At 37.7% G+C, this 21,608-nt stretch overlaps 1 protein-coding gene across 3 annotated transcripts in view; it reads left to right on the top strand.

Annotated features, from left to right (window-relative positions):
* The window catches only part of arhgap9 (Rho GTPase activating protein 9), a 57,940-nt gene extending 36,870 nt beyond the window's left edge, over nt 1–21,070 (top strand). For 2 of the 3 annotated variants that reach the window (XM_028002672.1, XM_028002673.1), the window contains exons 12-21: nt 1,614–1,709; nt 2,028–2,126; nt 4,432–4,537; nt 4,898–5,017; nt 7,269–7,367; nt 9,138–9,215; nt 9,693–9,746; nt 10,511–10,645; nt 16,640–16,745; nt 19,124–21,070. In XM_028002672.1, the coding sequence (XP_027858473.1) occupies nt 1,614–1,709; nt 2,028–2,126; nt 4,432–4,537; nt 4,898–5,017; nt 7,269–7,367; nt 9,138–9,215; nt 9,693–9,746; nt 10,511–10,645; nt 16,640–16,745; nt 19,124–19,310 (1,080 nt within the window). In that variant the 3' untranslated portion in view covers nt 19,311–21,070. The remainder of the gene's footprint in view (nt 1–1,613; nt 1,710–2,027; nt 2,127–4,431; nt 4,538–4,897; nt 5,018–7,268; nt 7,368–9,137; nt 9,216–9,692; nt 9,747–10,510; nt 10,646–16,639; nt 16,746–19,123) is intronic. The other variant, XM_028002674.1, reaches the window with a different exon arrangement.
* Nucleotides 21,071–21,608: the final 538 nt, after the last annotated feature.

The following is a 21,608-nucleotide window of genomic DNA, read 5'->3' as shown; positions in this document are numbered from 1 at the left end:
TGACAGGGTGGTTCTAGTCCCATGGGAGAGTATCTTGCATGTTTTAAATGTCACCACTTTTGAACACACCACATTTGAATATAGTGACATTATCAAGCAGCTGAAAAACTTGGTAACAGGCCAAGGAGATGATCTATTTGAATTAGGTTGGAGCAGAATCACTCCTCTAACTTGTAGAAAGGGAGTTAGTTAGTACATATTTATTACGCATTCCAAGTAGTGATTCACCAAAATATTCACTGATGACGGGATTCTAGCAATTGTCAAGAACCCTGACCTGTGTCCAGTCAGAAGTCAGGAAACCATCCCTCCATCCGTCCACTGGCTATTCTGCTTATTCTTGTAGGGTCATTGTGGAGTTGGTGGGGGTAATTGGCAGGGTACATCCTAAACATATCACCACTCCATCTGGAAATATAAAAATATATATTTTTTTCTCATTAGTAGACATAAAAACTCCATATCTAACAGCTTATTTTGTCCTTTTACTGCCTTTAACTCGTATCTCTCAGTGGGCATGCTGGATCCTTACAGGTTGGTAGCTTTTTAGAAATTAGAGGATTAAGATACGTTTGAACGCTCTCTAGAATTTACAGAGTCCTGCTTTAGAAATGCTAACCACATGCATAGTGCTAATTGCTAATGTAAGAGCTTACAATAGTTCAAAATGTCATTTTATCTTTTCTTTTGAAATTACAGTCATTTCAAAACTGTAAAAAAAATTGTTGTGCATCAACTTCTCTCTCAGACAGGCGTGGTGTCCCCACCTCTGCTTTTCATGCAGTTTTTAAGGAAAAATAATAATTGCCTTAAATCTGTATTGATAGATCAAGGAATTGGCCACAAAAATGTAATTGCTACACTTGTAGTGTCAAGTTGAAAGAACAACTTCAATGTCTGCAGAGGTCTGAATTCCTCCTTGGAAACTTTGAGTTTCACTTACCTTAATCTTAAAATGTCACATGATCCCTGCATGTGTAAGATATAGTTGTAGCTGTAGTAGTAATTTGTTTTTCCCCCGGCACACTAAGCTTAATTTCTGATTTCTCACCTTGCAACTAGAACCTGATAACTTTGGGTCTCGTGTCATGAGAGTTGACATCTGAGATCACAGTAAAGCTACTGAGTTCCTCTGGTTTTGTTTCTTTTTGTCTTTGTTTTAGTTCTGTTATTTACTAGTTCTCTCCATGTATGGTGATGTTGGGTCCACTCTGCAATAGTACCTTGTGCATTTGCCTCTTCTCTGTGTATTAGCCTGCACTTGCTTCCTTTTTAAATGCTCATTCACACCAACATTATTAGAATATTAAAAGTACCACAAATTCAAAGTTTCTTACTTTTTACAACACGTAATGAATATGAAACTAATTAATGTTATCTTCAGTTATCAGGAAGTTAAGAATCGACATTCCAGACTAATAAAACTTGTGATAGACTCTGCTGCAGGAGTTGTGAGAAAAGCATAGATATGTGATAAAGAGAAAAAGTTTTCCCCTTAAATGTAAGAGAAAAAATACATGTATTAGGAGATTATTGGCTTGATTCTGGCAATGTAGACAAGAGAAAATTAAGATCAGATTTTTTTTTTCTTTTTACATGTTAATCAAACTCAGAAACCAGGAAACAGCCGTCCAGAGAGCAGTGTGGATTTAAGAGGAGCAAAGCTGAACTGGGCCAACGACCTGTCCAGCAAGAAAAATGTCTTCAAGGTAACACACTAATCATGTGAAAATAGAGATTTTCAGGTGATTTATTCAAAAATCACAAAAATAATCACAAGTAATGTAAGTTGTGCACTCTGACAGCAGATAAAAATGTAATTCCTGGAAGAAAATGGTCACCTGTGCAGGAGGGAAATGAGAGTGACTTGATGATGCTTCAATGACCTAAAATCAGGAAAAAGAAACAGTTTAAATGTTCCTTTCCAAAGAAATGTAGCTGAATCTGGCTGGGATTTTTGTCATTGCTGTTCTGTCATTTAAATCAAATCACTGTTTTCTAGAGAATTTTGTTTGTGTCTGTTTTAGCTACGGACCATCACCGGCAACGAGTTCCTGCTGCAGTCAGAAACAGACTCTCTGATCAGAGAGTGGTACAACACCATCAAGAATGTCATCGACAGGCTGGTGAGATAAACACAGACACAGAAACATGAAGTTCCAACTCACCTTTTCTCTGTTGGTGGCTATAACAGTTTCCTGTTATATAAAAGTAGTTGCTTCATAGGAACATTAACATTCACATCCAGACTTACTTCTAGGTCTACTTCAGCTTAGGGGTTGTGCTCACTTGTCATAGCATAAGATCATATTTAGAGACCTGTTTATACATTGACATATTTATTTGATTGTCATTTAATTGTTTCTACAGGTTTTTGGGTTTCATAAACATCTACTAGGTTCTGTTTCCTTTAGCAACTTAGTTCTGAACAACCACAAGGTAATACCAGTGTTTTGTGGTATCTTGTGAATTAAAATTAAAGACAGAAGCCTGCGAGTTACATAAATGTTTCTCCTTTTGATTAAGGGGCTTTGGAAATGTCATCCAGATATGTAATTTAAAATAGGACTAGCCTAATGCCAAAGGTACAACATAACATTTGACAGAGCTCAAAAGAAGTCATGGTTTGACTTTTGGTACTGCTGGTGCGATGCACATTGTGCACCCATAAAATCTCTCCAAGGAGCTGCATTAATCAGCCCACTCTTTCCATGCCAATATTTACTGCAGTAGTATGTGCTGGGGTCTCTGATGTGGAAAAGTGCACAGACCTCCAAATTGTACCCAGGCTTGGCTGTGCTTGTTGGGAGATTGAAAGTTGCAGTTAGTTTTTCATGCTGCAGTTTTATTGCAAATAAACCTTTCTGGCTCTGAAACAATCATTTTTTAATGTTAAATGGAAACAATTTGGGGGCACAGCGATTTTCTGGCTACAGATGTAGAGCTGCTCCAGAGTAAAAATATTTTTAAGCATACTATGCTCCATCTGTACTGAAAATCCCTTCACCTGCTCATACTCATGCTGCAGATAAGCTAAGGTACAGATCTGCAGACTGTGACTATTTCGGTCAAGCTAGAACAAACATAATATGTGTGGCTGTCTTGTTGTAGGCAGACAGCAGGGATAGCAGCTAAGAAAGCTACTTGAAAACATTATAACTGTCATGTCCCATGGGGGATTCTGTCAACATTGTTTTTATTGGGTTCATACTTTGATTTTGCTTGGAAAAGTTTTTTAGTTCTAATGTAATGATGAGAAAATCTCTTTGCTGTGATATTTTAATACTTCTCATATTCAATTCTTGACTCGTGTTCACAAAATTCTCCAAGTATCATTTGTGTATTTTGTTTATGAAGTGTTCTAGGTGATTATCTGAAGCATGAAATAGTGGGCATTCTGTAAAATTATTTTCTGACTTCATGTTTCACTCTTGGTTGCACTTAGCAGGAAAGCACCTCTTACAAACAAGTCTGTCATAGCCTGTAAGTGATTGATGATGTTAATGAGATCATCATCTGTGCCTGATCTCAACTTCAAATGATTCAGACTTAGTTTCATCAAGTTTCCTCTTGTGGTGTAATGCTTTTTATTTTTTTTAAGAAATCTACATCTATTAGTAATGTTTAACTTCAAGGTTATTTTATTTCCTCAAAAGAACTGAAGATGCCTCTCATAGCTGGGCAGACAGATCTAATGAGCCTGGTTGTTCTCCCGAGCATCTTCTAAATCCAGAGGATCAAACAACTTTTTTATTAACAGACCACAGACAAGTTCAGGTGTCCATTATCAGATTTGTGTCTTTCCTTACAGGACTGTAAACTAATTTAACATATATTTAACATTCCTCTCTAAACTTTGCAAATTGCAGGTGTGTTTTTAAGTTAGATTTGGGGAACTCTATCCAATAAGACTAAACTTAAGTTGTATAGCAATGAAGAATGAAATTTCCCACTCCAGAGGTGCAAAGGAGATATGAATTGAATCAATCTATTCAGGGGAGGTACGGTAAATATGCCCCTTTTGGATTTTTACTTGTAAAAAAGCTGGCAAACTATGTATTTTGCCTGCTCTTCACAATGCCTTAATTTGCAAATAAATGTTAAATCAACTGAGCTTGAAGTTAAATGCCTTGCCAAGGGGAACATTGATATTAGACAAGAGGATGCTGGACTGTAACCTAAAAAAAATACTTTGAAGTTCTTGGACTAATATGATAAAAAGCCAAAAGAAAAATCAATGTTCTTGAAAAACAAAAGAAAAATGTTTCATTTTCCAACCATTTCTTCATCAATCGTTCTTCGGGCTTTTTGGACGTCTTTGAAAGCTTCTCTTATTACTTTAGCTTGAAAGAAATGCATAAATAAATTTGGGATCTGTTTAAAACTCTTGTACAGTATTACTCAATATCAACCTCCCTCTTCATTCTGCAGGATCGGGAAAATCCATTAGAAAATGTCCTCCAGTACTCTCTGAGGCGAGCTGGCAGCGTGGAGATGCTGGACCACAGCGGCGACGAGGATGACAGGAGAAATTCTCGTAAGTCGTGCCCTCCTGTTGCCTCTGTCACTCCTGCCATTCCTCCCCTCCTCTCTGATTCACAGCCTCTCTCAGCATTATCACTATTTTCTCTGAACCTCCATGCAGGCTTCTTGCATCTCTCTATCGTGACTTCCATCATCTCCTCCATCAAGCCCACCTATTTCTTAGCTCAGCCCCCGTGGCAGATAATCCCACCGTCAGTCCTTGTTCACCTCCGCCGTCGCCCGGCGCTCCCGCTTTTCATTCTCACCACCATCCCTCCTCCTCTGTTCTCCTGGCCCGCAGCCGAACGCCCCGCACTGACCTCCTCTACCTTGTCTTCCCTCTCTGCTGCCTCCTCTTCTTCTCCCTGTATAGTCCCTCGTTCTGCGTCTAACCTGGAAAACACGGAGAGGAAACGAGTGAAGACCCGGTTGAAGAAGCTGATCCTGAAGAGACCTCCTCTGCAGGCTCTGCAGGAGAAAGGGCTCATTAAAGGTAAGATTTCTGTCTTAACATCTAAGTACCAAGATGTTTATTGAAAAGTATAGATGGAGAATCATAAAATGATGTATTATTATAATACATTATTCTTAAAGCTGAATCACAAGATTTTTAAAAAAGTTATGTAAAGAGATTGTGTGATTTAAGTGGAACAGATTAAAGTTATGATGGCAGGCAGGAAGTGTCAGCATTTATCCTGCAGTGATGCCACATTCCCTGGTGATTTTGTGATGCAATTCTCCTGATCTGTTTAGTAAGTAACTTTTTTCACACTAGTAACAAAACATAATTTATTCATCCTTCTTTAAGCTGCAGTGGGCAGTAATGTTATTCAAAATGTTCTTTATGAGCCGTTTAATAAGTCGTGATTCAAATGCTTTAGGAGGAAAATACTTCAGCACCTCGTCTAAGCTTTGTTTTTAAATGCTGGATGAAATAAGTAACATTTGAATTTTCAGAGAAATATCATAATGCCTGGTCTATAAATACAAATATACATGCATGTCCCATCAGGTCTACTGGTGAAAACATTAGAGCCAGCTACACTGCAAAACAACTTCAACTTAGCTTTCTCTAAAAGAAGACTTTAACATGCAGTAGGAAATAACTTGTCAGCAAATCTAAGAGATAGATTATGTTAAAAAGCACATCACAGTGATTCACTAAAAACAAATAAGACCAAAAAAACATATTTGAATACATGAAGTATCATAATCAATACAGACTTATTCACCAAATTTTTCTCTAAAAATCTTTTTTCTGTTCTATCGAAGACCTCTTTTATAGTTTTTCCTTATTTCCTTATTTATCTTTTCAAAAAAAGGAGTTGAACTATATGAACACTTGGCTTTTCAGAAGGTGTGCTTTTTTGGGGGGAAAAAGCATGACAGATTACATCTTGTCCTTTTTATCTAACAATAATAAAACTAGTTGATGATAAATAGTCAGAAATCATTTTTAATAAACCAAAATCGGTTATCATTCAGTGCTAAAAACAAACTGGTTTAAAGTTATAATGACTGCAGCTTCTTTCACAGCATGTTATTGAGAAAAATTCAGACATATCATAGAGAGGTCATCCAACCCAAATCTAAAATTTGGATTACAAAAAGTTTCATAATTCAGTTCAGTTGTAGTCTGCTCTGTGTGGAACCGTTGTCAAGAGAAATGTTTGAGGCCAGTAGTTTAGAGATTGAACAAACTAGCATCCTGCCAACTCTGTGGAAAGCCCAGTGTGACTTCATTTCACCACAGGAAAGAATGTCCACTTGTGGACTCAGGTAGATGTGATAATATTTGCTGTGGTTCTAACCACAAAGATGCTTTAAGTTGACCCTAGACATTTAGAAGTTGGAAGGGAAGTTGATTGAACTTGAAAGAGAGCAGCTAAAAATAATAAAACAACTTGTTAAAACAGTTATTTTATAAACTGAGTAACAAGACGCTGCCTCCAGCATCCATGGTTGACCCGATAGGCTGCCTGGTGACTCATTACCAGATTACCAGATCCGTCTGCCGTGGCCGTGCTGTGACCTCTGCTCAGACCTGATTCCTTCACTTTTTTACTTTCACAATTTCTGTCTGCTTTTCCTTTAGAGAGAACCTTTTGGGACAATAAACATGCTTACTTCATCCTGTTTTATGTTATGAGTAAGCTGTCGCAAATCCGTTTAACATATCCCCCTCGGCAAGATATTTCTTGTCAAGAAAATAATCTGATTTTTGTTGACAACAAAGCTGATAAGCTGTCATTTCTTACAGTTCCAGATGACCCATAATCATCTGTATATGGTCTTGGTTTTTCATTTTATGGTGACTTAATTCCAAAGGCTCTCTTTGTGTCAGAAAATGTAATTTTATAGTGATTTAAAATTAACATTCAGATTATTGGAAGGGTGACTTCTACTGTGGAAGGCAGAAATGTAGAATGTGCTTTTGAGGTTAGTGGCTGTTACTAGCTGCATGCTTCTTTTTTTAACTCTCCCATTGTAGCTGGATATTGCTGCCACACATTTAAGTTACTCTATAGTTTATGGAGTACAGTGCATGAGTTGAATTGCATCATCTAGTGTGAGAGCAAACACGTATGCTGGGAACTGACTCAAACGAGAGGGGGTTTCTCTCCCACTGAACGTCGTTTTCGGAAGATTAACTGCATCTTGTAGCTCTGACATGATGAAAACAACCTTTTAAACCAACATGGAAAAAAACAGCCCTTTTGTGTCCATCTGTCTTCACCCCTCAGATCAGGTGTTTGGCTGCCGCCTGGAGATGCTCTGCGAGAGAGAAAGGACCACCGTCCCACGCTTCGTCAGACTTTGCACAGAGGCTGTGGAGAAGAGAGGTACAGTCACTGAAAACACGTGATCACAGCTGACTGTGGACATTGGGGGGGGGGAGAAGGTCCTGAAATTTGTTTTATGCATCAGCTGACAGCAACTCTGAGCCCACTGCTTTTACAGATTTGTGCCATAAATCCTCTAAACCGTAGCTGCTAGAAATAGTAGTGATGGCCCAATGGAGAGCAAAAACAACAATGTTGTGATCCAGAGAAGATCTCATGACAGCTGCCAGACTGGGAGAGATAAATGAGAGAAAATTGACTTGTTTTGAAACAATACAGCGATGAATATTTCATGCTCAGAAGGAAAAAAAGCTATTAGGATTCTAAAACCAGGTTTTGATTAATTAAATATGTCAAGGGAATAACATCGTGAGTTCAAGGCATTTAAGACTATGATGTAACCTATTCGACAAAGTGAGATAAATATATTTTTTTATCTTGCGAAAAAACTAGACATAACAAAGGCAGGATACCCTCTGATTTCTTAAAGGTATAAAAAAAGTTTATTTGCTTGGATAAACAAGGAACTACATTTCCTTATTTACAGTTCCTCTTCAAAAGGTTAAAGAAACTTAAGTAGATTCTTCTCTTTAGTTTTAATTTATTTATTCAATTTACTGTCACAGATGAGGAGGAAAACTATTAATTTCTCTTTGAGTATAGTACTTCACACCTTCCACACTCTACTAATTATGAATCTGTCTGGATCATGTGATGAAAAACAAGTTAATCAATTAATATGAAAAAAGAACATATCAAGCATCTAATAATTTGCTTGAGTTTTCTCATTCCTTCTGAACTAGTTTAGCCAATTCAGATTTGTAGGCCATTTCTTTAGGTGACATTAACTTTGCTGTTTTTAGGCTCTTTTGTCAGCAATTTGACCTTAGGCATAGGGTCATTGTCCATTTGGAAGATCCCATGTTCCCAGTTTTACAGTCATGGCTGATGTCTTGAGGCTTTCATTTAGTGTTACAGATATTGCTTTTTTATGACGCCACCGGCTTGGTGAAGTTCATCACTTCTTCCCTCAGCCAGACTCCCCCAACGCATGATGCTGCCTCTCCCATATTTCACAGCTGGTTTGATTTCTCAAGCTTGCTAGTTTCTTCACTTTTTCCTCAAAATTTAACCATGGTCATTCGTTGTACATAATTAGATGGAAGTGACTTTACATTTATGAATATAAACTCCTACTTGTTTTAAATAGCGCTTCCAGACTATTTTGTTTGAATCAGTGTAAAATTAGTTTTTCAGATGACATAGTCACACATTTAAATAGCTGTTGGATTACAAGACAAACTGAAAATTAATTGTAGATAAAAAGCTTACAGTTATAATAGCAGCAAGTAACAAATGTGAGCTTGCTGTTCTTTTTTAGATCTGTCTAGTGGCTATAGATTTACAAAAGACATTTTTACTCAACCTTTGTAGGGCAATTGTTAAACGACAGATGGTGAAATGTTACGAAGAAGCTCAAGGTAGTCAGAGGATGTCATGCAATCATGTAAAATGTCTTTATTTCTATTTTGGATTGCAAAACATAGTGAAACTTCTCTCATCTCCACTCTCTCTCAAATTCAAGGATTGACACAGCACACTTCATTTGCTAAATTACTTATTGATTCACATGGCCAGGACTGTCAGACGAAAAGGTTACCTCTGGTGTCTAACTTGTGTGTGTGTGTGTGTGTGTGTGTGTGTGTGTGTGTGTGTGTGTGTGTGTGTGTGTGTGTGTGTGTGTGTGTGTGTGTGTGTGATGTGTTGCAGGACTAGACACTGATGGCATCTACAGAGTCTCGGGAAACCTGGCTGTGATTCAGAAACTTCGCTTTCTGGTGGACCACGGTGAGGATGATGGAGAGGAGGGTGGAAAAGCACTTGTGCCAATTCCTGCTAATTCTGTGACAATGATATTTAGCCTAAATGCTCAGTTTTCTACTTCCCTCTTTTACTCAAAAATATAGCTGTTATTATGAAGAATACAATAATTGTGCACTCTGGTTATATTACATAAATGTTCGGTCTTTACCATTTAAATGTAACCTAAAATGTAAAAAAACATGATTTCAATAAATGATAACTTTTCAAACAAAATTAGCGTAACATGAAAAACGTTTTAGATATGTACAAAATAAGTTAATCCCTATAATTTAAAGATTGTTTACAATCTTTTTTAAATGTTGATTATAGATAATGTCCAAAGTATAAAAGTGACTTTTAACCTGACTGAAATTTGTTACTGCCTGACGTACACTTCACATCCTCGTTGTTGATAAAGCGGACGCAGCAGAAATCGGTCTGAATAACTGTTGGTTTTTGCAGAACGGGCGCTGACCACAGACGGCCGTTTCATGTTCCCAGCGGACCTGGTACAAGGTAGTCTCAGGCAGAAGGAGAATTAAATCGGCCTGCTTTATTTTCTAACTCAGCCTGCTTTGTGTTTTGTGCAATGTATAATGTGAATGCCTCACTGGGGGGATAAGGTCCCCACAATGCCCACCCAGAGAGCTGACTATAGCAGAGCTGAGCTGCTGTGCAGACGGGAGCAGAATAGCATTTTTTTCCCCCTCTTTTGTCGTTGTTGTGATACTGTTTGCTTGATGTGTGTGTCCCTTTAGGCCTCTGTGCTTCAAGATTTCTGATGTAATAACATGCAGCAGGTTGTACAGAGTTATCACACAGTCCATGGGCACCACCAAGTGGACAGAGCAGAGAATTGTCTTTTTTTTTTAACATGCATCAGTTTTTACAAGCATCAGTCAGAAGCTGTTCTACTGACTGATGCTTCTCCCTTCAGAATTGTACAGGTTGCTGTTCCTCAAAGTGTTTGGTTCAATTTGAGAAGCATTAGTCAGACTTGTTGTAAAAGAAGTGTGCTTCATCGTCTGAAGAGTGTGTCTGTGTAAGCGTAGGTGTTTATTTTGTGTTTTTTCTTACTTTTCTCACCTTATCTTCGTCCTGCAGCTACCAGCCTTCATGTTACACCTCAGCCCTGAAGTGAATTAACTCGCTGCTTACGTCATGTGGTTCAACTGAACTCTTTCTTTTTTCCTCTTTCATTTTCTTCCTCTGACTTCATTTGTCTGATTTTTTTTTCTTTTCTCCTCCCCCTTCCCTTTTAATCTTCTTCCTTGTCTCAGAGGAGAAGCTGAATTTGGACGAGAGCGAGTGGGAGGACGTTCATGTCGTCACGGGAGCTTTGAAACTTTTCTTTCGTGAGCTTCCTGAACCGCTCCTTCCCTACGGCTTCTTCACTGACATCGTGGAGACAGTCAGTGAGTGACCGCCTTCTGCGCCCTTTCACATGGGTTATATCATATGGCACATTTTATTCAGTCTTTCACTGAACACACAGGAAGTACATTGGAAAATGGCAATAATTTTTAATCGGTCTGTCAAAGAGAAATGTAAATACAGTGCTTTGAATCAGTATTTATACCCCTTGAGGTTTTCAAATTTTGTAATGTTATAGAAACAAACATCAATGTATTTTTTGTGGATTTTATGTGACAGACCAACACAAATTGGAGCACAGTTTTGTCTTGGAAGAAATGTGACACATAGTTTTTTATTTTGTTTATTTCTTTTGTTTTTCCAAAATGACATATGAAAGTTGTGGTGTGGATTTGTATGCAGCCCCACTGATATTGTAGTACCATCTTCAGTTACAATAATATCTGAAAGTTTTTTGAGTGAACACAAGAAAATGCTTTGACTGTATCAGCTTTCCTGTCCCCACAAGATGATGCTGCCACCATAGTGTTAAATTTAGGGTTCACATGTTTGCCAAAAGCTCAGTTTTGGTCTCATCTAATCAGAAGCCTTCTTCCACATGTTTTCCGTTTCCCCAACATGGCTTATGACTTTATATTTCTTATGGTTTTCTTTTAACAGTGGATTTCTTCTTGCCACTCTTCCATAAATATACTAGATTTATGGAATCCATAGCTTATAACTTTCCTGTCGACAGATCATCCCACCATAGATGTGGATCTCAGCAGCTCCTCCAGAATTACCATGAGCCTCTTGACTGCTTCTCTGATTAATGCTCTACTTGACCGGTTTGTCAGTTTAGGTGGACAGCCATGTCTTGACAGGTTTTCAGTTTTGCCAAATCCTTCTATTTTCAGATGATAGACAGTGCTCCGTGAGTTTTTGCTCCTTAATCCCTGACCTGTCTGCTCTGCTCCTTGTTCTTTATGAGGCTGTTTGCTCACTAATGTTTTACTACAGACCTCAGAAGTCTTCACAGAACAGCTATGCTTGTACTGAGATTAAGTTACATGCAGAGCTGACACTATTCACTGAAAAGTAATTAGTCCTGCACTGGATTTTATTTAAGGGTATCAAAGTGAATGGGGAATGCAGATATTTGTCACATTTTTGAAATTTTCTCATGACAAAATTGAAAGCTATTGGTTACTTTCACTTTACAATTTGTTCTATTTAATATTGAGTTCCAGGGGAATAAAATAAGTTTGCACTGCACTGTGCATTTTTATTTGCCTTATAAAATTGCCTCACAGCAGATGTGAGTGGAAAAAATTGCCTTTCTAAGCATATTAAAATAATTAGCTTTGTTACTGATCTGAAACGTTTTAAACCTCACAACATTTTTGTATGACATGTTTTAGTTTTTGCTCTTAGTATTTTAAATCTGTGTTGGCTGATTTCTAAAATCAACTTCGGAAACATATAGACCACCAGACCACCTGCACAGAAAATATTTTGATTTAATCTCTTTGTGTTTGTCCTCGGCTTGTTTCATAATGAATAAACACTAGGGTTCTGCTCTTACTGAGTCAAATCCAGGACAGAGTTCACTCTGGTGTTTTCTCACTTTGTCACCATCGAATTATGAGGTTAAAAATATGTTATATTCATGCTGCCGCTCCTGAACTCTTCCTTATGACCTCGTTTGAGTATGCAGTAAACATATGGTACAGAGTGTGCTTGAATGTCAATGATTTAAGTACAACCTGTACTGGTTATATTGGTATCAGTGATGAGGTTTGTATTATTGGATGGAAAAACAGAGAGTAGAAGATGGTATTTGGATCAGTAAGAGGTTGTGTTTTTGGCCAAGCCATGTCTTGGTTGTAAAAATCGGTCACTATTTCAATGTTGGAAAGTCTCCCCTATAAAGAAATAAAATTTCATCAGCTTTGAAGAGTTTTCAGTCCAGGCTTTAAGACTCTGCTGTTCTATTTTAGTTTCATTCATCCACAAACCTGTCTTTTGCACTCTCCTGAGTTGTCTATCTTATCTCTCACTGCAGAGGGACAGTGATGTTCTTTTTGAACAAGAGTCTCCGTCTTTGCAGCCCTGCCGTGCAATGCTAGCTTTGATGGTTACTGGACTCCTGGAGAAGTTAACAGCTGTCAGGGTTACCTCTGCTTACAATCAGCCAGTCTGATCCTAGAATGTTCTGCCTTTGATTGAATATGAGACAGTGCATTTGTTTACTCCTTAAATATTTTTATGAGTTTGTTTAGAAATGCGGAGATGTTGTTGACATTAATGGAGAAATGAAGGGGATATATTTTAGTTAGCTAATTTTAAGTATATATTAAAGGCTAAAAGGACAGGATCAAAACAGTTCTTCTGCATCAATTCCAAGACCCAGAGAGTTATAATTATATACTGTCAAAAACTGAGCTATGTTTCTTTTGTAGAGGGTGGACTTTAAAAACAGTAATGTTTTTAATTATTTTTAAATGTTCGCAGTTTCATTTTTCTCTTTTAGAGACAACATAATACGGTTGAAATTCAATACATTTGTTTAAATCTGCTCCTCCTTTCCACTTCTGTAGAACCTCTCAGTCGACTCCATTCTTAACAAAAACAAGCCATAAATCTACATAATTCAGCTTGGCTTATTGATTGAGCACCATTCCACATCAACAGTCTCAGAACAAGCTGACCAAATTCGAATAAAAGTTAGTTAAATATTGTTCAGTTAAATCCACTTATAATAAAAATAACAGTGAGATTCGGTTTTCTTACAATCAAATGTAGCACAAATAGCTTTACAGTAGTTAAAAATGAAGGACATTTAAACAATAAACAGTCAAACCAACAAATGCCTGTCAGTGAATAAGACAATAATTGTTTACAGCTAGAATGGAGAGGCAGATGGATGTAGCGCAACAGAAACAAAAACAGTAAAAATAGTTTAACCATAAGAAGATGAACTGAGATGAAATCTTCAATTTGAAGAGACTTTAAAATTGTAGTTATGTGAGCTTGCTTTCTGCTCCTCATCAGCTCTCTTGCAATTGAATTTTGTAGCAACTCCAGAGGAACTTTGGTCTTTTTAGTCAAGTCAAGTTTATTTGTATAGTTAATTTAGTCAATAAGGCAGATCAAAGTGTTTATTGTGTGATAAAAACATAACAAAATAAACAAACAAAAAAGAAACATTTCATCACATTCTCAAAATAGAGAGAAGTAATAAAAATGTACAATCCAGACAAGTATAAATTATTGTATCAGTTATTATTAATCAAAGGCAGCTTTAAAGAATAGGTTGTTAGCATTGATTTGAAAGAACTCGGTATTTCAACATTCCTGCAGATTTCTTGAAGGTTGTTCCAGATTAGTGGGGTATAAAAGCTGGTGCTGCTTCTACATATTTGGTTCTGGTTATGGAAATGCAGAGCAGACTTAGACCAGAACATCTGAGGGATTTGGAAAGTTGATACAACAACAGCATATCTTCAATGTATTTCAATCATATGGCATGATCAACAGTGTCTAATGCTCTGCTGAGGTCCAATAGAGCAGCACTGTGGTTCTACCACACTCTGTATTTATGTGGATGTCATTGAACACTTTTACAAGGGCAGTCTCAGTACTGTGGTGAGCATGGAAACCAGACAAAAAGACGTCAAAGTGGTTGGTCATTTTTAAGTAGCTATTAAACTGTTGAAACACACCTTCAAGAATTCAGCTAATCTTGCTTTAGAAAATCAGAAAGCAGAGCAAGTCAATCAACAATCAACATATCTACTGTATGTGTAAATGCATTGGTCAGAGAGAGAAAATCCCACTTGAAACATTGTTTATCTTAAAACAAACAAAAAAAAACAGATGATATTTTACTGCAATCCCTCATTAATTAGTTGACAGTTAAGAGAAATGGCTCCCTTTTCACTTGAAGAAACTTCCAGTAAATCAAAAGGCCAACTACCTCATCCAGCAGAACATTTAGAGGGGAAAAATGAGACATAAACAAAACATATGACCAGGAGTACTTTGTATGAGAGAGAGAAATAAAGAGAACACCAAGTGAATGGCAACAGAAATGATAAAACATGCATTAATGGAGAGCAGAGTGAAGGAGAACGGTCAGTGATTGTCCAGCAACACCATAATGGCAGAGATAGCTCACAGCAACTTAAACCACTCCAACTATAACCTTTAATGACATCCACAATGATATCCACATAAATATAGACTGTGGAAGAACCACAATGCTGGTTTTGTTGGATCTCAGCACAGCATTTGGCTCTGTCGACCATATTGAAACTAGAGTTACGTAGGATTTTCTGATCCAGAACCCAATTGGTTCAAATCTAATAAAGAACAGGGATTTCTTTGTTTCTATTGGTAACTTCTCCTTGAAGCAGTCAGAAGTCATATGTGGGGTACACAAAGGCTCCATCCTGGGACCCCTCTTATTCAATATCTATATGTTCCCACTAGCTCCCACTCAGTTCCCACTCAGGTTATAAGAGGCAATAAGTTTAGTTACCATAAGAAATCTGACACAATCTCTACATTGAGATGTCACTAGGTGACTCTGAACCCATCCAATCACTGAATACTGTAGATGCGTAGAACAGATAAATGTGTGGATGTGCTAAAACTTTCTCCAGTTGTACTGAAACAAAACTGAAGTTATTATCTTTGAATCTAAAGTGGAACGATCTAGAGTCAGCACACATCTTCAGTTATTACCGCTAGAAAACTGCAAACAGCTGAAACACTGAGTTACTTTAAATCAATGTTAAAAACCCACCTGTTTGCTTTTGAACCATAATGAATTAAACTTTGACCAACATATTTGATGCATATTGGTATTTTTAATGATGGCACTTGACAAAATGTAACGTCTATTATTGGTTTTGTGGTTTTGACAGCTTTCAACTATCTGATGTGTTTATGGGGTTTTTTATGTTTTATGATGTAAAGCACTTTGAACTGCAGTGATGATGCAAATACACTTGATTGATGATTGACTGATGATTGATTGATTGATTGATTGATATTCCATGAGGAAAAGCTTTAAGCTGGTCTTAAACATGGACAGGGTGTTTGGCTCCTAGAGATCCGTCAGCCTGATAGCTGGAACTGTAGGAATTACTAGCAAACATTCAGTCTGAAAGCGAATTGCTCTGCTGGGAACATATAAAACCTCCAGGTCTCTAACATAAGATGAAGCAAGATTCAGAACTTTAAATGATTATTTATTGAAAGACAAATTTAAAACTACATCCTAGATAAAACAGGGAACCAGAGAAGAGAATGTAAAATCTGAGTAGTAAGATATTTCATTTAACTCACATCAGGACTCTTGCTCATTATGAAGGCTTTTTTAATTAAGAGTTACTGAAGAAGTATTATCATCTGGCATATTACTCTGCACAGAGACAGGATACATATCAAAAACTGTCCCAAAATAAAATGGCATGGCTAAATTAATTAGAATTTATGGAATTTTCTAATGCTGTTCTAACTCTCGACATGAAGGTGATGCATGACAACTCTGCAGTAAAATAATTCCTATCATTTCATTTATTATTTAGCATGTTGCTATGAATCAGATATGACATTTTTCCGACAAGACAAAACATGCTTTTTAAATGAAAAACATGTTTTTTCATTTAATCTATTTGATTTGCCTAACTTGCCTGATAAGACTCAATATCAGTCTATTCTAGACTTTTTTTTTTGTAGCAGATAATCTCGCGTGTGAATATCACGCCCTACAAAAAAAAAAATTCACATTAGGGTAAAATAAATATTCATAACGCATGCTGTTTTATCTGTTCCTATTACAGTCAGCACTTTTCTATTTTGTTTGTCACACCGCTGTGGTGATACGTGATAACAGCATACTGCTGTATCAGATGAAACAGCGGCTTCTTGCAGAGTTAATCAGTGAATATGTAAATTAGGTTTTGGATCCTGTTAAAGTGCAGAAATTGCAACACACATGGGTGATAATTATTTTAACATGATCTATCTTCTGCCCTGTGTTGCAGAGATGACGGACCACATGGACAAAGTGGATCGGCTGAAGTGTCTGGTGCTTAACATGCCCCCCCCAAACCATGACACCCTGGAGTTTATGTGTCGGCATCTCAGACGGTAAGACGGGTTTAAAATGAGATTTAATTCATTGAACCTGATGTGTTTGTGTGCACCTCTGGGTTTTAGTCTTTTCTGTTTGTTGTAATTTTTAAAGGAATTTCATCAAGCACCCTGACAGCTGACTGATATAATTTCTCCAACTCTTTTCCCCTTGAATCTGACCACAAGAGGGAGTAGTTTTCCTGCGTGTCCCTTCATATTCCCTGTCAGCGATTCTTTTGGCCGCAGTGCCTGAAGTGTACCAGGATCACGCTGTTGTTAAGTTTGGGTTACTGTGAAGATGAAAAGGCTGGCGGGAGATGAATGGTGTATGATGTTCTGCGAGCCAGTTCCTTTTGCACTACATAAAATGTGTGTTTTTTACCGCCTATGGCTTTTTTTCTTCCACTTCAGGGGTTCGTGTTCTGAAGCTCATGTTTGTGCCAGGGTGTGGTGGACCCCATGAATTTGTCTGTGTCTTTCCCTCATTTTCCCTCTCATGTCATTCCTCTCTCTGGTTTTCATTTATTATCTCCCTGCTCAATCACCCCCCACCTCTGTCTCTCTATCTCCTTTTTTTCCCCACTTCCTTTCTTTCCTTGTCACTCTTTTCATTCTTCCTTCCCTCGCCTCATCGTTTTCTTCCTTCTCTCCCTCATTCTTCTCCCTTCTTCTCGTTTTTGCCTCGAAGGTCCCATGGGAGCCTTGTGGTTCGTCTGCTGGAAGGCATACCAACACCACCGCCGCCACCACTGGAACCTCGCTCTCTTTTCTCTCTCTTCACCCTCTTCCTCGCTCATGTCTTTTTTTTCCCTCTTCCCTGTGCGCTCCTTTTTTTTCCTCGTCTCTTTTTAATGTGGAAGTTTTGAGCAATTGCTGGCTTCTTCTGTGGCTTGGTGGGAATGGCATTTTTAGAAGAATGCCTCATGCTGTGGCTTTAACCCATTCCTGAGTCCCCTGCTAGTACCACACAGTCAAACACACTAACGTAGGTGTTTTAAGAACACATCTAAAGTGCAAAAGTCATTAGTTTGCAACCCTAAGAGCCATCTTAACTTGGTAACATCTGATTAGCAGAACAAAAATAGAAATAGATCTGAACCGGCTTGGAATATTGTTTGTGTACCAGATTTTTGGACATTAGCCCTGTTTCTATGCAGGGCTAATGAGAAGCTAGTCTGTCCTTTCAGCTCATCTTCATTAAGGGACAGAAATGAGATTCCAATTTTGTGGCACTTCTTTCAAGAGTAGCTCAGACATTTGACTCAAAGCCTCAAATGTCAGCTTCATGGTGGCCCTCTTTGAAATGTCAGGAATCAGCAAAACAAGAAAAGTCCAGTTGGAAGACAGATACTTTCAAGCCTGTGGAATGATCAGAATTTCAGAATTCATTGCTCATAAAACGTGGTCTGTGTCACTGTTACAGACAGGCAGGATGTGACTAAACTAAGTAGTTGCAGAGAACATATTGGACCAATTTTTATTAAACTGGTTGATAGTTTTTAATTTCTTACTCCACCATAATTTCTCGTCTCTTCTGCTCATGTTATAGTGTCTCTTCTGGCTTGAATGTTTAAGTCATTTTCTTCTTGCTTTAACATCTTGCTGATTTTTGTTTGTTGGGATTGGAAGTAGAAAGTAAGAGTTGAATAAGTGGAAATAGTAAATAAGCAATTCAGAAATAATTAAATCAAATGTCATCAGTGATGAGAGAATTAGTAGTTAAGTAAAAAGTAAACATGCAATAAAAAAAGGACTACATGATATGTGAATAAGTGGTAATTGATAGGTAGTTAGTTTGTCAGGTAAAGATACCCTTAGCCTCATAAATGGAGAACAAAATGAGACACATGGAGAGCAAGGAATAAATAGAAAATTAGCAGGCTACTAAAGGTAATATTTGCTAAAAAGATATTTCAGAGCTGAATGTAAATTAAGTAATAACTAAGCTGCAAGTGTTAGAAATGAGTCTAGGGAAGTCCAGATTTGAAGGTATAAAATACTGTGTGCTGTAGATAATCTGAAAAGCATGTCTTTAAACTATTCTTCCTTTTGTGCTTAGTAATCTTTTCTTGTCCAAATCATTAATTGTTCTGGATTTACTCAATAAAGAAAACATTTCCATTTGAAAATGTGTTTTACTGAAACAGGTTTCTGACAGCCAAGGTCCAATAAACCTTAAAGAAAGTTTAAATGTTGTGGATAAATTAAGCTTGATTCTTTATTTCAGATTGAGTAAAAGTGATTAATTGTCTTAGACTGCCTCTTCACATGGTGGATCAATTTTACATTCTCCTTCCAGAACAATTTCAACCATTTGCCTTTTAGGTTTATTACTAAAGGTGGTGCGTATTCGACAAATGTATACGCATTTTTAACTTTTATATTTTCTGCAGAGTGCTGGAACAGTCCGACACCAACAGAATGACCACCCAGAACATCGGCATTGTGTTTGGGCCGACCCTGATGCGCCCAGAGTGTGATAATGGCAACATGGCGGTGAACATGATTTACCAGAACCAGGCAGTGGAGCTAATCCTGAGCGAGTTTGACCACATCTTCGGAACAAGAGGTCTCTCTTGATCTTTTCAGGCCAGGAGGTGGCGGCAGTGCAGCCGCCTTCACCCCCCACGGACGCCTTCCCCAACCTCCTAAATGAGACTGAAGCAGAAGCATTGCAGCAATGGCCTGTAGACTCATATGGTGTAAAATGGATTTCACATCAAAAGATAATTGTGGGGTACAAAGAACCAGGACAGAAAGCTGCTAATCATGACATCTGGCCTCCATAAAAAGCCATGTTAAAACAATAATAGTAAAACAAGCCAATTTTAGCTGCAATGCTTGTGCCTTTGAGCGCAGATGTGGAGCCCAGCCCCAGGGCAGCGCAGAGCTGGAACAGACGCCTCCTAGTCGCTTCTAGTTGATGCTTCAGACTCGATCGGTGTGAACAAAAAACCCATAAAGCTGATAAATCTCCTCCAGCAAGAAAATCATCAGGCAACACAAGGAGGGACGTGTCTTAACGTTGCTCTGAAACAGAACTTAGCAGAACCATCTCACTGTGAAAAGCACCGGTTTGTCTTGCAGAACGGACAGATAAGACCCCACCCACAGCACTGGCGTGGATTTACTGCGTACTGGAAAAAAGTGCATTTGCATGAAGATTAATCTGTGTATTGCTTAGAAGGAGAATTTGGAATAGTTTTGAAAGTGTTTCTAAAGATTAGTGTAATTTTCAGTGAATGGATGAATGTGCCAATTGGGCCATAAATGTTCCTTTTTAGTATTTTTAGTGTGAACCTTCAGAGCTTTTCTTGTACAAATATAAATCTATTTTATTAGTACAAACTCCTCGTATTAAGTTAAATGTAAATAGCTACATTTCTGTCTATCCCTTAGAAACACTTTATATAGAGTGTGTAACCTGAACTTTCTGTACTAGTTGAATACAAACTAATAAGAATGAGAGAATTTTGTTCATGTTTCTCCATCCTAATTATCAGCTCTCTTCCAATAAAAACGAGCAAATTTGATGTGTTGTCTGAGATTCACTCAGGATGTCCGTGTAAGGTTGTTTGTTGCAAGTGGCTGGTTTGCGTGCAGAGATAGCGGAGGCGTGTGGAGGTATGTGGGCCTTGGAGACTCGGCAGGCAGAGTTGTCCCCTGTGATTGGTGCGAGTGCTGCTTTTAATAACAGAACAAAAGGGGAACTGGAAATGCATATGTTTTAAAAATGTGGATTTTCCCCCTCAAACCCTCTCGCTCTGTGGCTTGGGTAATTTTATATTGACTGTGGGTTTGGCAGAAGACAAAAAAGAGCCGAAAGGAGGCACTGCAGGGGAGGGAGTGGGTTAAGTTTTTATTAAAAGTGTTTCTTCATTTGTGTGTTTGTATCATTTGAAGTCTGGTGAGTTGATTGAAAGAGACTAAAACTGCGTTTGACTGATGAAGAGTTGTCGTAGCTTCATGCCTGTTAACTCCCAAAAATGTCCTTAAATTTGATTGGCTTAAATATTTTCATCTTAAACAGACAAACCGCTGTTGTTTATTTTATCCATATGATGTGTGCACGGTTTATATCAGAGTTTATATGCACGCCCTTCAATTAGGGTTTTTTTTTTTCATAAATTTTGACGGCACTGCACCAGAGGCTCCTTACATTATATTAGAGGTTTGCATTCAGTTTATAGTCTAAGAGAAATGTGCCCGCCTAACAACACTGATGTATTCAATATTTCATGAATGATTTCTGCTGTATGTTTTGTTCTTGTTCCAAACTGTCAGACAGGGGGCTCCTTTCTGTTAATAAAGCGTTGTGGTATGAAACCGCTGCAAAATGAGCTCTGTCATGTTTTTTATTTCACTTTAGAGGAAAATAAGTTACTAATCACCCACTAAAAATACACCAAACACGGTTTCTTTCTAATAAACACTTTATTTGGTAAAATTAGATTTTTATAATATTATCCCCGAAATTCATACCTCTAAAACTATGCAACACCAAAATATGTCTTGTGGGTCAATACATGCGAATAAAGCAGCAGCCGCTTTGCAGACATCTGGAGAAATTTGCTTACTACCCAATTTAGACACTTGTTTGAACCCTTCATTTTTGCATCTGTGGGCAGTTAATTTGATTTTTGTATCACTAAAACAAAATGTTTTTTGGTCTGGAATATTTAGAAAAGTTGTGGAACTGGTAAATCAGAGGGCTGTGAAATGTTTACATATGTTACATGTTTTTTAACTGAATGTCTCTCCAAACTAATTTAATTTTCACTGTATTTCACAGATGTTGCTGAGAAATGAAACTTAAACTTGTGCTCATTCAGACTGCATGTTGCTCATACAACTGGAATTTTTCCACCAGAAAAGTGC

The sequence above is a fragment of the Xiphophorus couchianus genome, chromosome 20 (assembly GCF_001444195.1).
Source record: "Xiphophorus couchianus chromosome 20, X_couchianus-1.0, whole genome shotgun sequence".
Lineage (NCBI taxonomy): Eukaryota > Metazoa > Chordata > Actinopteri > Cyprinodontiformes > Poeciliidae > Xiphophorus > Xiphophorus couchianus.
This window is presented reverse-complemented; position numbering and strand designations above follow the sequence as displayed.